At 40.2% G+C, this 14,586-nt stretch overlaps 1 protein-coding gene across 1 annotated transcript in view; it reads left to right on the plus strand.

The window, feature by feature from the left end:
- LOC309704566 (myocardin-related transcription factor A-like) overlaps nucleotides 1-14,187 on the plus strand; it is a 32,232-nt gene extending 18,045 nt beyond the window's left edge. The window contains exons 7-20 of the mRNA XM_082529793.1: nucleotides 296-388; nucleotides 703-768; nucleotides 920-1,098; nucleotides 1,242-1,425; nucleotides 3,969-4,170; nucleotides 4,269-4,411; nucleotides 5,494-6,429; nucleotides 6,697-6,894; nucleotides 7,440-7,553; nucleotides 8,479-8,544; nucleotides 10,441-10,584; nucleotides 10,695-10,778; nucleotides 10,924-10,972; nucleotides 11,675-14,187. Coding sequence (XP_082385919.1) covers nucleotides 296-388; nucleotides 703-768; nucleotides 920-1,098; nucleotides 1,242-1,425; nucleotides 3,969-4,170; nucleotides 4,269-4,411; nucleotides 5,494-6,429; nucleotides 6,697-6,894; nucleotides 7,440-7,553; nucleotides 8,479-8,544; nucleotides 10,441-10,584; nucleotides 10,695-10,778; nucleotides 10,924-10,972; nucleotides 11,675-12,216 — 3,000 coding nt within the window. The 3' untranslated portion in view covers nucleotides 12,217-14,187. The remainder of the gene's footprint in view (nucleotides 1-295; nucleotides 389-702; nucleotides 769-919; nucleotides 1,099-1,241; nucleotides 1,426-3,968; nucleotides 4,171-4,268; nucleotides 4,412-5,493; nucleotides 6,430-6,696; nucleotides 6,895-7,439; nucleotides 7,554-8,478; nucleotides 8,545-10,440; nucleotides 10,585-10,694; nucleotides 10,779-10,923; nucleotides 10,973-11,674) is intronic.
- Nucleotides 14,188-14,586: the final 399 nt, after the last annotated feature.

The following is a 14,586-nucleotide window of genomic DNA, read 5'->3' on the forward strand; positions in this document are numbered from 1 at the left end:
CGATCCACCAGCCTCTAAGTAACAGCAGTGGATGCAGCGACTCCAGACATCTATGAGATGAGTTTGATTGTCGTATGGACATTTGCCATGCATCTGGAGGGGGGACAAATTGAGCATTTGTGAACATTGTGCGTTTTGTATGTAAACCTTTTCTGCTATGTAATTTTACATTTACCACAATCTTCGATGTTCACTACTTTAAAAAAATGAAGACCTTTTCAAATGGGATGATTCTTTTTGATGCCTTGCAGTTTAGCCATGAATGATCAGCCAGTGTTTCCATCCAACCAATCAGGTCCCACCTACAGCTCCTTCTGGGTCACCCATTTCACTCAAGCTGACCAATGAGACAGGGGCGTCATCTCTCCTGAGGACAGGTGCCAACAAGGTAACATCTGTCAGTTCAGCTCTGTTAGTTGTTAGACACGCATACATTAGACTGGACCGCTTCAGTCCTGTCACAATGACGACTAAATTATGAGCTTTCGTAAATGATTATTTTAGCTGTTAGTGCTAATTGCTAAAATTATTATTGACAGCTGTTCAGAACTGCAGATGATGAAGTGAACTCTGGTGGTAACAGGAAATCTCGCATGTGTTGTGGGTTTCTCATTTTGCTTCCATGAGGGAAGCAAAAAATGTGGTTTAAAGTTTCATTTTACTCTCATTAAAATTACTCATCTTTTTTTTTTTTTTTTTTAGCCACAACCCAAACCAAACTGTGACCGCTCTGGCCTGAGACACAAGAAAACCAAGGACAAACCAAAGGTAGAAACTTCTCCTTCTCTGAGGAAACTATTCTAATGCTGGCATTCCAAATACCCAGTGTAGCTACAGCTAAGAGAAGGCAAATATTTGTCTGAAATGCTGTACTGCAGTGCTGAAATAATGACTTGCTGTTAATGGGGGTGCTTTCCAGATAAAAAAGTTAAAGTACCATCAGTACATCCCTCCTGATCAGAAGGGAGATAAAGAGCCTCCTCCTCATCTGGATTCATCCTATGCCAAGATCCTCCAGCAGCAGCAGCTCTTCTTGCAGCTCCAGATCCTCAGTCAGCAGCAGCAGCGCTACCACACCATCCTCCCTGCACCAACTAAGTAAGTCCAGATGCATGCTCTTCTGTGGAGTCTGAAGGATTGCACGTTCAAAGGCTGGAAGGAACATTGGACATAAACTTCTGTTTTCAGAACTCAAGAGCACCTGTTAAGATTTACTTTTGTGTCACTGTATTTTTGCCCAGCAGATCCCAGACAGCTCAGCAGCCATCTTCCTCCTCTAAGTCTATGCACACCTCCTCCTCCCCACCTCGACCTGCTGGTGCACCTTTAAACTTCTCTAAACATTTCGTCCACACCTGTCTAAGTTCTGTCCCGCTAGGTGGAACCAAACCAGTGTCTCTGCCTCCAAACCTCGATGAAATGAAGGTAAATTGCACAGCGACATGCACATCCCAGAGAAACCTTTCCTACCTTATGTGTCGTTTTTATAATATGAGTAACATGCATGACTGCATACTAAGCATCCAGTAAAGAATTAAGAGTCTAAATAAATATCTGTCTGTGCTATGACCTGTCAGAACCAAGCTAGGTTTATAGCAGGAACGGACGATTTATCAATAAAGGATGGAGTTAAACGATGTATTAAAAGTGTGTAGTAATGGTAGGGCTAAGTGGGTGGCTGTGGCCAGGTGGGGGCCACAGCAGCAATATGTTCAGGGAATCCAGAGATTTCTCTTGAAAAATATAGTGGCAGGTAGGGGTGCAACGATACACAAAATTCACGGTTCGGTTTGGTTCGATACTTTGGTGTCACGGTTCGATATTTTTTCGATACAAAAAAATGTTCATGCCTTTTTAATTTGTCATTTATTAAAATTATAAATATATATTTTAACTCAAAAGTACAGTTTTTAAATTTAACCCTAACCCTTGTGCGTGTTTTTTATTTTGACAGCGAATGCGCACCTGCGGACCACTTATGTGCAGCCCTGGTTATTTAGCTCGTCATATTGCAGCCACAGAAATTCTTTTGTCCATGAAACCATAAAGCTGCACTTTCTTTTTGCCTTATAGTCTGATTTGTCATAACTTCTCCGTTTTGTGGTAAGCTTTTCTTTGGCTGTCACTTCTTCACCCTGACCTGTCTTATTTGGTTCAGCAGAACTAAAATATATATACTGCTGCTTTTACACACGCACTCACATAAGCTCAGCGATTCTCTGCGATCAACCTCTCACATGTTTAAGCTTGCTGCGGGAGATTTCACTTGTCATGTTTGCATAGTAAGCTAACAATTAATAAGACGATGTCAGAGGAATTGGTGCACAAATTATCATCACTCACAGATCAGTGCTGTCGCTCTCTATACACAGTTCGCGCGATTGCAAGGTGAAAGCAAAAAAACAAGCGCAAATTCAAACACGATTGCAATATGTCACATATTGACAGTGGCTCACCGATGCCAGTGACATAATTACCCAGCTACATTTCTGAAAGAATGCAAAAGCATTGACATATATTTTTCCTTCCTACAATAGCCCGACGGGCAGGGCAGAGATAGATTTTGGTAGCCCGACTGAAAAAATCGCTAGCCCCGGGACGTCGGGCTAGCGATATTGCGAGCCCTGTATCTGATTGAGGAATCACTCATCTTTGGAAAAGAGAGTTTATTACAGAGAAATGTCTCTTTCCAAAATAAAAGCTATACTATCCGCTTCTTCTGGGCTATATTCTCAGCAGCATATTAAACATATAAGGAGAATCATGTGCTAACAGCTGTCTAAATGACTCGGCTAAAGTTAGTAGCATGCTTGCTTGTTTTTTTTCTGCTTCCACTTGTCTTTGCACTAGGATGATGTCGGCGTAAATGTGCAGTCATATTCGTTGTGTTCCCACTAGTGCTTTCAGGTTAATCTCGTTGAAATGACCTTAACGCCACAACACGGCAAATCTCCGTTAACGAGCTACCGCCGATCACTCCGTGCATGGGGCTAGACGGCCAACACGTTAACGAGCTAACTGGGCTAACACACTAGTTCCCACCCATGTAATTGAGCATTGCGTGGCACATCCAACATACTGTTTTACTTTAGTCCATGACTCGCTTACCTTCAGGGTCATACGTCACATGAAAACCAAAATAATTCCAAACGCCAGATCTGAATGAGGGTGGGGGAGGTCCATGTTGCAAGGAGAGCTTAATTTCTGTCTCGCTAGCTTGCCCTGCGCTCTTCCTTCTGATGATGCTGTCTGTGTTGGGCGCTCAGTGAATCTGCGTTCGACTACTCCGCCTAGGCTGCACTGTCGAGCCTAGGCGGAGTAGTCGAACGCAGATTCACTGAGCGCTCAACACAGACAGCATCGTCAGAAGGAAAGTTGATAAAATAAATTACAAATTTTGTATTGTTCGATACATATGCGTACCGAACCGAAAGCACTGTATCGAACGGTTCAATATCGATACGAATATCGTTGCACCCCTAGTGGCAGGGGGGCTGGAGGAGAGGCTAGAGCTGGAGGAGAGGCAGGGTGAAACAAGCAGGTTTGCAGATTAATTCAAAAGGCTGGAATGAGACTAACCGGCTGTAGTAGCTGATTCTACAATCTGGAGTTGTAGTGGAGTTGAAGTTGAAGGTGACTGGTCCATTCAAATGGTACAACTGAAACCACTCCTGAACTGAGACTAAGGTAAAGAGAAGAGGGAGGCTGGAGCAGCTGGCCTGACATTCGTACCCTTTAGATGGAGTAAATGGGAGATGTGATGTGATGCATGGAAAAAGAATCCTCAAGGTTTCTTTCATTCGATGGAGCCAACCAGCTCAGCGAAGTTAAACAATGAGACAGTGATGGATTACTTCTTCTTCTTGTTCCCGTTTTGATTTCCCTTTCAAATTTATCCTAATCTCTTTGCTTTCCCCGTCTCTCTTTCTTCTATCTCAATTCTGTTTTTAATGCTGTCTTTACATCAGGTTGCGGAACTAAAGTCCGAATTAAAGCTGCGTAACTTGCCCGTCTCCGGCACCAAAAACGACCTCATTGAGAGGCTGAGGACATATCAGGAATTAAGCCGAGGCAGTGACACTACCTCCTCTCCAACAGCAGGGTGTACCACAGGGCCAGGGGCTGAAGGAGCAGGAAAATCATCCAAGAGCGCTGCATTCATCATCACCAGTAACAATACACGCATAGAGGTTATCCTAGAAAGAGTATATAAACTTTCTGTTAACTGTCTAATACCAGTCTTTCTGGACATTTTTGTGTTGCTGAAGTGGGCAGCGGTGGGAGCCTAAATGCAGCAAAACCTCAACAGTTCATGACCTCCAATGGGAGCCTTGCCTCTTCAGCTGTCTCCTTCATTCCCTCCATGAGTCCAGAAGACACCAGTTTTAACAGTGACCTCTTAGGGGAGCTGGTAATACCTTTTTGTTGCTATAATAAACCTTAGAGGACTTCAGAAATTTACTGAAGAAAGCCATGCATTACACATATTTAAGTGTCACAGTGATAAATTCACTTCCTCTCAGAACTTCCTTGTTTGACAAGTTCAAGATCAAAACTAAAATACAAGTGTTGATAATGAGACACTTATATTGCTAATGAAGTTGACAAGCGGAAGATGATAGATTTTATTATATTAACAAAAACAATAATTATAAACATAGCAAAAATAAACATTATGGCTATGGTAAAAAAAAAAAAAGTGAAACATTCCTCAGAGATTTTGGTCCACATTGACATGACAGCGTCACACAGTTTTTCTGGATGCACATCCATGATGTGAATCTCATGTTCCACCATAAAAAATGAATGAACATGAAGTACATTTGTATGACAAATTAAAGGAAAACCCAATTTACATGTCTTTGTGAGGTCTTAAACCAGCAGTCCCCAAAATTTTTTGTGCCACGGATCAGTTTATATTTGACAATATTTTCACAGACCGGCCTTTAAGGTGTCGCAGATAAATACAACAAAATAAAACCAGTACCGGTACCAAAAAAAAGATTTATTCATAACACACAGGAAAACACCCAGGGAAACAGGGTTAATGATAAAAACGCTAAAAAAATAATGATAAAAACTCTCAACTCTTGCAGCCTGGTACCAAACGACTCACGGAACGGTTCCGGTCTGTGGCCCGGGGGTTGGGGACCGCTATGTTAAACCATGACATGTCACCAAAATTAGTTCAATTCTGTAAAAATTCTACAGCACATGATTCCTCTTATTTCTGTACTCATCAACTATTCAGCTGCCCCTCTGACACTATCAGCCTGGAAGAGCCCCCATGCATTAGCCAGAAATGTTTAATGACAGAATAAAGGTGATCGCTCAGATCCCACACTGTAACAGAGGCACTGGACCATAAGTATTCAAGTTTTTCCTTTAATTTTTCAGCTCCTTGTATATTGTAAGGTGAACCATTATATAATTAAAACTGCAGACACACAGTTTGCTTTACACTTATAGATGACCTATTTCTTCTCTCAATAGATGAGTTCACCTCTCAACCAATTGAGCCTCCAGCCATCTTCAGTTGCTCAGCTCTCCACAAACGTTAAAGAGGAGCCTCGATGCTCGACTCCCGCTCCTTGTCAATACTCTTTAAAGTCTGCCTCTCTTCAAAGACGCTCCTCAGTATCTTCAGGTGTCCCAGCCACTACGAGCACAGTTCCTGTACTGAGTGTTGATAAAGACAGATTGCTGCAGGAGAAAGATAAGCAGATAGAGGTGCTGACCAGGATGTTGTGGCAGAAACAGAGATTGGTGGAGGTGCTAAAAATGCAGCTGGAAAATGGAGACAGAGGAAAGGCTCCAGAGCCAATCAGTCCTCTCGGGGTAAAAGAAGAACCTCTCGATGAGCCCGATGTTGCCTTCTCAATGGACTTTGATCAATTTCCCTCGCAAAAATCACCTATTTCACAAGAGATGGATATTACCAAGGTAATTGTGAAACAGGAAGTAATTGAGGAAGAAGAAGTTAAACCTGAGAAAAATTTCCAGTCCCCAATCACTCATGGATTGCCACAGTCCTCAACCCAAACACAGGAGGAGCAGCTGGCTCAACAACACACCATACAGAAAGTCCTGCTACAGCAGCAGCAGCACATCATCCAGAATCAGACGCTGGAGAATCAGCACGACCTGCAGAAACTTTGTCAGCAGAGAAAGAAAAAATCTCAAAACCAGCAAAAGCAGCTCCTGCTGCAGTCACAACAGCAGCATCAACAGTCAAAACACGTGCAACAGATGCAGCTGAAGCAACAGCTTCTGCTGAAGCAACAAAAGTCACACATGTTGCCACAGCAAATGAAGACTAAACAACAGACTAAACAACTACAGCAAATCCAGATTCAGACCAAAATACAGCTGAAGCAGCAACAGGTGCCCAAACAGCAGGTGAAGCAGCAGCAGCAGCAGCCATCTAAGGTTAGGACTGTCTTTTATCTATAGTGTGTGGGGTTGGAGTTTTATTTAACTGCATTGCTTGTAAAGTTCTGCTCTTAAGAAGGATCCTGAACAATCAGCTCTGGTAAGAATTTAGAATAAAGAGAATAATTATAACAATCATATCTAGCAAGCACTGAGTATGATGAATCAAAACGGAAGTTAATTTGTTGCCATGCTGGTATGCAGTGAAGTGTAGACTAGACTGTGTAGGTTCTTCCCATAAAAGTTCTCTTTTCTGTTGAACAGGTGCCTCAAGCATACCTGAAACAGCAGTCAGGCTCAAGTGCCTCTTTCTCACTGGACCACCTTAAGATTGACTCCACCCCAACCCTGGTCACTGACACCAACGGTAACCATTTTCTGATCGCGCTGACCAATCACCTTACTGGAAACAAAATAAAGGACCCTGCTGAGGGAAAGGCAACCAATCACATTACACTGCAGGTACGTAAACTCAGTGTGCATGCAATCTTGCTGCTTTTTGAGCTACAGAATTACAATTATAGTTAAATGTAAAGAATATCAAACAGTACTGCAATTCTCAACATAATGTTTAAGAAGATTCATTTTAAGTTTTACAATGATAGCATTAGTGTTAAAATGTTGAAGGACTGACTCACAAAAGCTTTGTCAGTCATATTTACATAGATTAATTTATTATATAAATATATAGTGCGATATAGTCTATACAGCATTAATGTTGGCCACACAGGCACTGATCTCTGCATTTCCTGCAAAAAAGTATCAAGCTCAACTCAGCAACTCAGGGCAAAGCTGTATTCAGATCCAACAGGTGGATGTTGCTTAAGGCTGGCCTTTTTGTAGAAGCATCAGGAAGCCGAGTAGCTTTTAGGTTGGTGGTGTACACAGGCAGACCAAAAACGGATAAGCAGATCATTGTTAATTGAGCTGGACTGCATGAAATTTGTTTCATTGCTTTGCTGTCCGTTCACTTCTTACATTGATAACTACCTCATTTGTTCCTATAGCGACTCCAGTCTACTCCAGCCAAACGTCCAGGCCACAACCCTGTTAAGCTGACCAGAGCTGATAGTAAAGCTCAGCAAAGCATGCAAGTGAAGCTTGTGAAAAAGCACACTAAGGTGAGGATTAAAACAAGACATTTCTGATATGACTTTGTTGCCCAAGCTTAGGTAGTGTATACAATGGGAGAAATGATTCTTTGATTCCCTGCTGAATTCATAAGTTTGCTCGTGTACAAAGAAATGGAAGGCGTCAAAATTTTATGGTAGTTTAATTTTAACAGAGAGACAGAATATCAACCAAAACTCTAGAAAAAACACATTACATAAAATTTTGAACTGAATTGCATCTCATTGAGTAAAATAATTATTTGATCCCCTACAAATCAGCCAGAATTCTGGCTTCCACAGATGTGCTATGTGCCCACGTGGAACAAAGATCGATCAATCGGTCAATCGATCGGTCAATCAATCAAAGATCTCAACTCGTTGTGTGCATAAAACACACCTGTACACAGCATCACTTTCTTCCATTCTAACCTTTTACAATTTTATTTATATAGAGCCAAATCACAACAACAGTTTCGACTTTATATTCCAAGCTAAAGGCCCAAAAATACTACAGAAAAAAACAGAGGAAACTATGAACAATAATGAGAAGACAAAACTCCCTTTTAACAGGACAAAACCTCCAGCAGAACCAGGTTCAGGGAGGGGCAGGCATCTGCCACAATTGGTTGGGGTGAAGGGATGAAGACAGGACAAAGACACACTGTGGAAGAGAGCCAGAAATTAATAGTAACTAATAATTACATGCAGAGAGGTGTATAAACACATAGTGAGTCAAAAAGGTGACAGAAGAAGAAGCACTCAGGTCATGATGGGAACCCCCCAGCAACCTAAACCTACTGGAGCATGACTAAGGGAGAATTCAGGGTCACCTGATCCAGCCCTAACTATATGTTTTATCAAAACAGAAAGTGTTAGGCCTAATCTTTAAAAGTAGTGAGGCTATCTGTCTCTCTCCACCTCTCCACCACCATAGGCCAAGAGTTGTCAAACAATGTCAATCTGCACAAGGCTGGAATCGATTACAAGACTTGATGAGAAGGTAAGGATCTGTTGAGGCGCCATGGAAGAAATCTAAAACGACCATCAATCCCTCTTGGCCTGCCACTCCATGGAAGATCTTACCTCATGGGGTGTAATAGATTGAAATCTTGCAGCACCCAAAAGGATCCCCTGTTCAAGAAGCCACATGTACAGGCCCATCTTAAATTTGAAGGCTTGGGAGGAAGTGCTGTGGTCAAAAGAAACCAAAATCAAACTATTTGGCATCAATTTAACTCACCATATTTGGAGTAAGAGAAATGCTGATTATGAACACCAATGCTACAGTCAAGCATGGAGGTGGAAACATTCTGCACTGGAGCTGTTTTTCTGCTGAGGGTACATGATGACTTCAATGAGGGGCCAATGGACAGGGCCATGTACAGTAAAATCTTGGATGACAATCTCCTTCCGTCAGCCAGAACACTGAAGGTGGATCATGAATGGGTCTTCAAGCATGACAGTGACACAAAACACCGCCAAGGCAACAAAAGAGTGACCAAAGACGCACATTAATGTCATGGAGTACCCTAGGCAGTCTTCCGACTTCAGTCTTATAGAAGATTCAATTCAATTCAATTTTATTTATATAGCGCCAAATCACAACAAAAGTCGCCTCAAGGCGCTTCATAGATCTGTGGAGAGAGCTGAAGCTCTGAGTTGCCAAGAGCCATCGAAGAAACCAAAAGGAGTTTAAGATTTCTTTAAAGATGGGGGGTCACCTGTGATGTGTGCAAACCTGGTGACCTTCTACAAGAAATGCCTTACTACTGAGCTAACCAACAACAGTTTCTCTACTTTGGGATCAAGTACTTATTTCGGTCATTAACATAAAAATCAATGTACATTTCTGGATTTTTGGTTTATATTCTGTCTCTCTCCATTAACACAAAACTACCATAACAATTAGAGAATCTTCAACAGGGGATCAGCTATTTTTTTTACCCCATTGTAACTGTATTGAAAAACTTAAAGTGTTACATTTCACTACAGTAGATCAGTATGGTCAATATGCCACTTTGAGTGGGTTTTTAGCTCAGAGCATATTTCTTTTGTAGCAAAATTTTGTAATAAAAATTGCTGACTCTGAGGTATATAGATTATCTGTCATATCAAGGATCTGAAAAGGCACATCGTCTTCAAGGCTTTAAGCAATTGTATTTTTAAATATCATTTATCTCTATTAGACTACAGTGAGAGGAGAAAAACCAAAATCCTTGGGATCTTTTTATTTGCTGTCCATGAAGTTTCCGTATAAAAGATCTCAAGTAATTTTCTTAAATATTTGTACCATTTCTTTTTATATTTGATGAGTTATACAGTTTAATCTCAATGAAAACCACACACCCCCTGAGCCATCTCCAGTGCTGAAACAAGTCTGTTAATGCGCCACAAAGAGATAGAGAAACATGAGAGTGTGAGGGAACTGCTCTAGTGAGTGCAATCGCATCGAAAATTAATGATGTATGCTGTTTGAGACAATGACAGCGGTCCTTGATAAGTCTCTGACACTAGCCCGATGCTGATTATTATTGCTTTGCTAATTACTCCTACGACATCCTCCATTACGATGATTTACGGTGTTAATGGAGGAAGAACAAAGACTCTATTGCATTTTGGCTAATTGAGATGCACAGTATATCCTGCCGAGTGCAGGTGTGCTGGAGCGCGTGGTCACTGGGCCAAAGCCTGCCTCAAACACCTCAGGATTTAGTGGAACACTGTATCCTGATTAGCAATTTTTCCGTGTCTCGTTTTGCCTTCTGTGACACTTGATTTAGAACTTGTCTACATCTTATGAATAAATTTACTGGTAACTACATCAGTACTGCTGACTTTTATTACTTTTACGGTGCTTACAGTCCTTTTCAATTTTGTTCTTTAATTGAAAACACAGAATGGAGTACTTCAAGTGTCTGTAGAGAAACCACACCAGGGCACAGCTCAGTGTTTGTCAGCACCTCCCAGTCTACAGCCATTCTTCAGGGACCAAGAGCCTGCTCCCTCAGGAAAAAACACCCCTTCATCTCCTTCTCAGGGTGTAAGTAATCCAGCATTGATGTGAATAATTTGTCATGGTGGGCCTGGAACAGGACTTGGAACTTTTTAGTTCTTCATTCATTTTCGCTCACTTCATCTTATCTCTACCAGGAGGTGTGCCCAAATCTGGAGGACTTGTTTAGTCCTGTATCTCCGGCTTCTGTTCAGACAGCAGCCTCATCTCCCGATGACAAAGTATGATGATTAAAAAAGACATTTCAGTCGCAAAATTTACCCTTTTTTTAAACTATGTTTTTGATCATGGGCTTTCACATGAGGCATTTGTATCATATAGTAACACTATATGTAGTTTAAAACATTACATGTTGTTTCTCATCAGGACACAGATCATGAAGATGACTTCATTGACATCATCTTGCAGAGAGGAGGTAAGATCTCAAGATAGATAGATAGATAGATAGATAGATAGATAGATAGATAGATAGATAGATAGATAGATAGATAGATAGATAGATAGATAGATAGATAGATAGATAGATAGATAGATAGATAGATAGATAGATAGATAGATAGATAGATAGATAGATAGATAGATAGATAGATCATGTTCGAGTTTTTTGCCCTCAACAACATGTTCATCACCATTTTCAACTCAATCTAGAGAAGCAGGGGCACTGAAAAAGCTCAAGAGGTCCAAAGTTGTTGTTTTTTTCCCCTATTGGCTTTTTGTCATCACATTTTCATCACATCTCATTTAAAAGTTCAGCAATTCCATTATGGAATCATGGATTGGTAGTTATCAGCAAATAGCATATATCAGCCAGTAATATTGGCCCGCTGATTGGTCAAGCTCTAAGCTATATTTAGTTACTCTGTAGGTTTCTGACTTAATCAGTGTTTTGATTTGTTGTCACTAATACCTGCTGGGTTCTGTGTGGGGGTCGTGCTGTTGGTTTCACTGCCTTAAGCCTTCCCTGGAGATATGCTCCAGAACAGAGCGAGCCACTAAATATAAATTACTGCAGATGGAAATAGAGAGAGATGTAAATAATCTTCTTTTGCCCCTAATACTTGGTTTAGAGTTCTTTCTATTTTTGTTGTTTTAATGTTATCTTTGTCTTTCCTTTCAGAAACTTCCTGTAAGCCTCCACCAGACCTCTCTCTGAACCGCCTTAATCAAGACTCCTCTGCTTGTTCACTTCCTCCCTCACCACTCCAGATGTTGCTGCCCCCGTCTCCCCCCATTCCGCCTTGCTGTGGCACTCCACACCCTGACCCCTCTTTGCAGCCTGAGCTTCAAACTGTGGCCGACACCACAGGACAGAAACAACACCTTAGTCATGCTGAAAGTGGGCGCCTTGAGGACTTCCTCGAAAGCACCACTGGAAGGCCTCTTCTCGGGGTGGAGCCCGGAGGTCTACTTAGCTTGATTGATGACCTTCACAACCAAATGCTGTGCACTTCCAGCATTCTGAACCACCCCCTTTCTCCCATGGATACCTCAGACACGGCGTCATGGGAGCAAGGGTTGGACAGTATGGACTGGTTGAATCTTACCACAGAAAGAGATAGAGAAGAGGAAAGTCCATCACTCCAAACTCCCCCTAGTGTCTTTTCCACAGACTTCCTGGATAGTTCTGACCTGCACATACATTCGGAATTCTCCCTATAGCCTAGAGCTACTGGAAAACTGATATCCTATGTAGATGGGTGCAGTTACTCATTATCCAGTCACTTACACATAAAAACATGCAACTGATTGCTGAGGTTTCAGTATTTGATTAGGGCACTTAGTCTCTATGTTCTCATACATTTGGATATTGGATCTTCAAGAGCTTTGACCTTTGTTTATTTGTTTATATTTTGCTGCACTGATTTTGATGCTCTTATTAGGCAGGTCCTATATCTGTTAGTGCATCTTTAGCAAAGGTCTTGTTGACACTTTTGTGCTTTTAACTCCAACATAATCCCCAAAAATATAAATTACTCTTGTCTTACCATAGACACAGTGTTCAAGTAAAGAGGTATGAAAACTTACTTGATATTTGTCTAATGACAATGCAATCTCCTTGCTTGTAATTTAAATAGTAATCAATAACCAAAGTTAAAGGAGAAACTTTTAAGATCGATACCAATATTGGGTGAATTTTAAAATGAGATATTCTGATATATCGGCTGATATTTTTTCTCCTTTCAGGCACAGAAAACACAAACAGATTTCCTCGATAGTTGCTATGTGTAGTTATTTATTTACTTGTTTGTACACTGCCCAACTCTGCTTGGACTAGTGGGACACCGATGCAACACTGATGTTGCAAACACATTTACTGCCAAAAGGGAAGTTGCAAGCGCCCTTTGTTGGGCAAACTATGCAAATTCAAACCCACATAACATGGTTGAAGGGTGTTTCTCCCTTCTCTTCTTTACTTTAAAATTTTCAGTCATCAGCCAATAAATGCAGATACCGATAGATCATCAAATATCTAATGCTGGCTAATAATAGTGGGATTTACAATGACTGTAGCTCCATGTTATGGAAATAACTTTGGATATTTTGCAGGCTACAGCCATAAAAGTGTTACTACTGTATTTAGTGCTAGTCAAACTTACACACATTATGTATGTGCTACTGCTCTGGAACTGAACTCTGGATTTTTCAAGGATTCATTCCCATGAAAAATCAAACTGTTGATATTTCACAAGCATTTTCATGCTAATATGTTATAAGTGTTGTGGTACAGGATACATCTATCTCCAGAATTAAGTACAAAAATCATCCAAGCACAATATCAAAACTTAGGTACACACTTAGCTTATGCAAAATGTTTGGAACAATCATGAATTATTACATCAAAATTAACAGTGTTACAATAAAGGGAGTTTAAAGGCTGTATTTGGCTTAAGTCCCACAGTATAGTGGGGAAAACAAAAACAATGACAGTGTTGGTATTAAATGTTGGTTTTAAAAACCCAGACTGCACAGCACTGTTTGCGTTTGAATTTATAAAACTATGCAAAAAAAAAAAGAAAATAGAAAATTGATTGTGACAGGAGAGTTATGGAATGAAACTACTGAAAATTGTTGATTGTTTCATTCACAGCCCAGCTTCTCCTAAAGAAATATTATATACATTATATAGAAGATTAACTGTATGCCAAAGACAAATCCCTGGTTTTGAATGTATGGAACGTGAAAACTGATATGTGAGCTGCTGGTTCTTGAAAATAATGAGGAAATAAACAATATAATAACAATGCCGCAATTTATTTGGCACTTTTTCAATAGAAAATGTTGAACTGATCAGTGTTTTTGACAATATAAAGTGTGATGCCCAGTGTTTTACTGTTTTGTTTGGGTTTATTTTAGAGTTCCAAAATGATATAAATGTAAATACATGAAACATTATTTTAAAAAAAACTCTGATCATTTTATATTTCTGTTTAATGTGTGAATCTGTTGGTATGATATGCTCACAGTGCTTCCTGTTTATATACTGTTTGGTATTTATGGTATATTAGTGATCCCCAAAAGGATTGGACATTGCCTGTATTCAGCCGTCTTTATGTTTGCTCTTGTTATAAATGATCAATGCACACGTGATGATGAAAGAGAATAAGATATGATATAAAAGGAGAAACTCTTGATGTCTGATTCACTTATTTTGAATTCAATTATTCTTAAAGGATTTTTGCAGTTATTTTGTTTTTTACTTGTTTAGTTGTCCTGTACTGTATCAGAGCTTTTAGTGCTGTCATTTCACATTTCAGACACTGAACACTTACCATTTTAAGGCACATTTGTTTCTAATTTTCTTCTTTTCTTCTTGTGTAATTCAGGTTTCTTGGTGCTGTTTGATCAGAAATTAATTTGTCTTGAGAATAACAACAACAACAAAACATTTGAAGGCAATGTAGACAACTATGATGATATCCATGAACACATATGCTGAATTTACCATGCACATGCAATATACATGTCATTACATTTTTCAGTGCGTTACTATTTATATTGTACTAAATGTGTAATGTTCTGGCTCCTATG

This window comes from Aulonocara stuartgranti, assembly GCF_965226115.1.
Source record: "Aulonocara stuartgranti genome assembly, chromosome: 4".
Lineage (NCBI taxonomy): Eukaryota > Metazoa > Chordata > Actinopteri > Cichliformes > Cichlidae > Aulonocara > Aulonocara stuartgranti.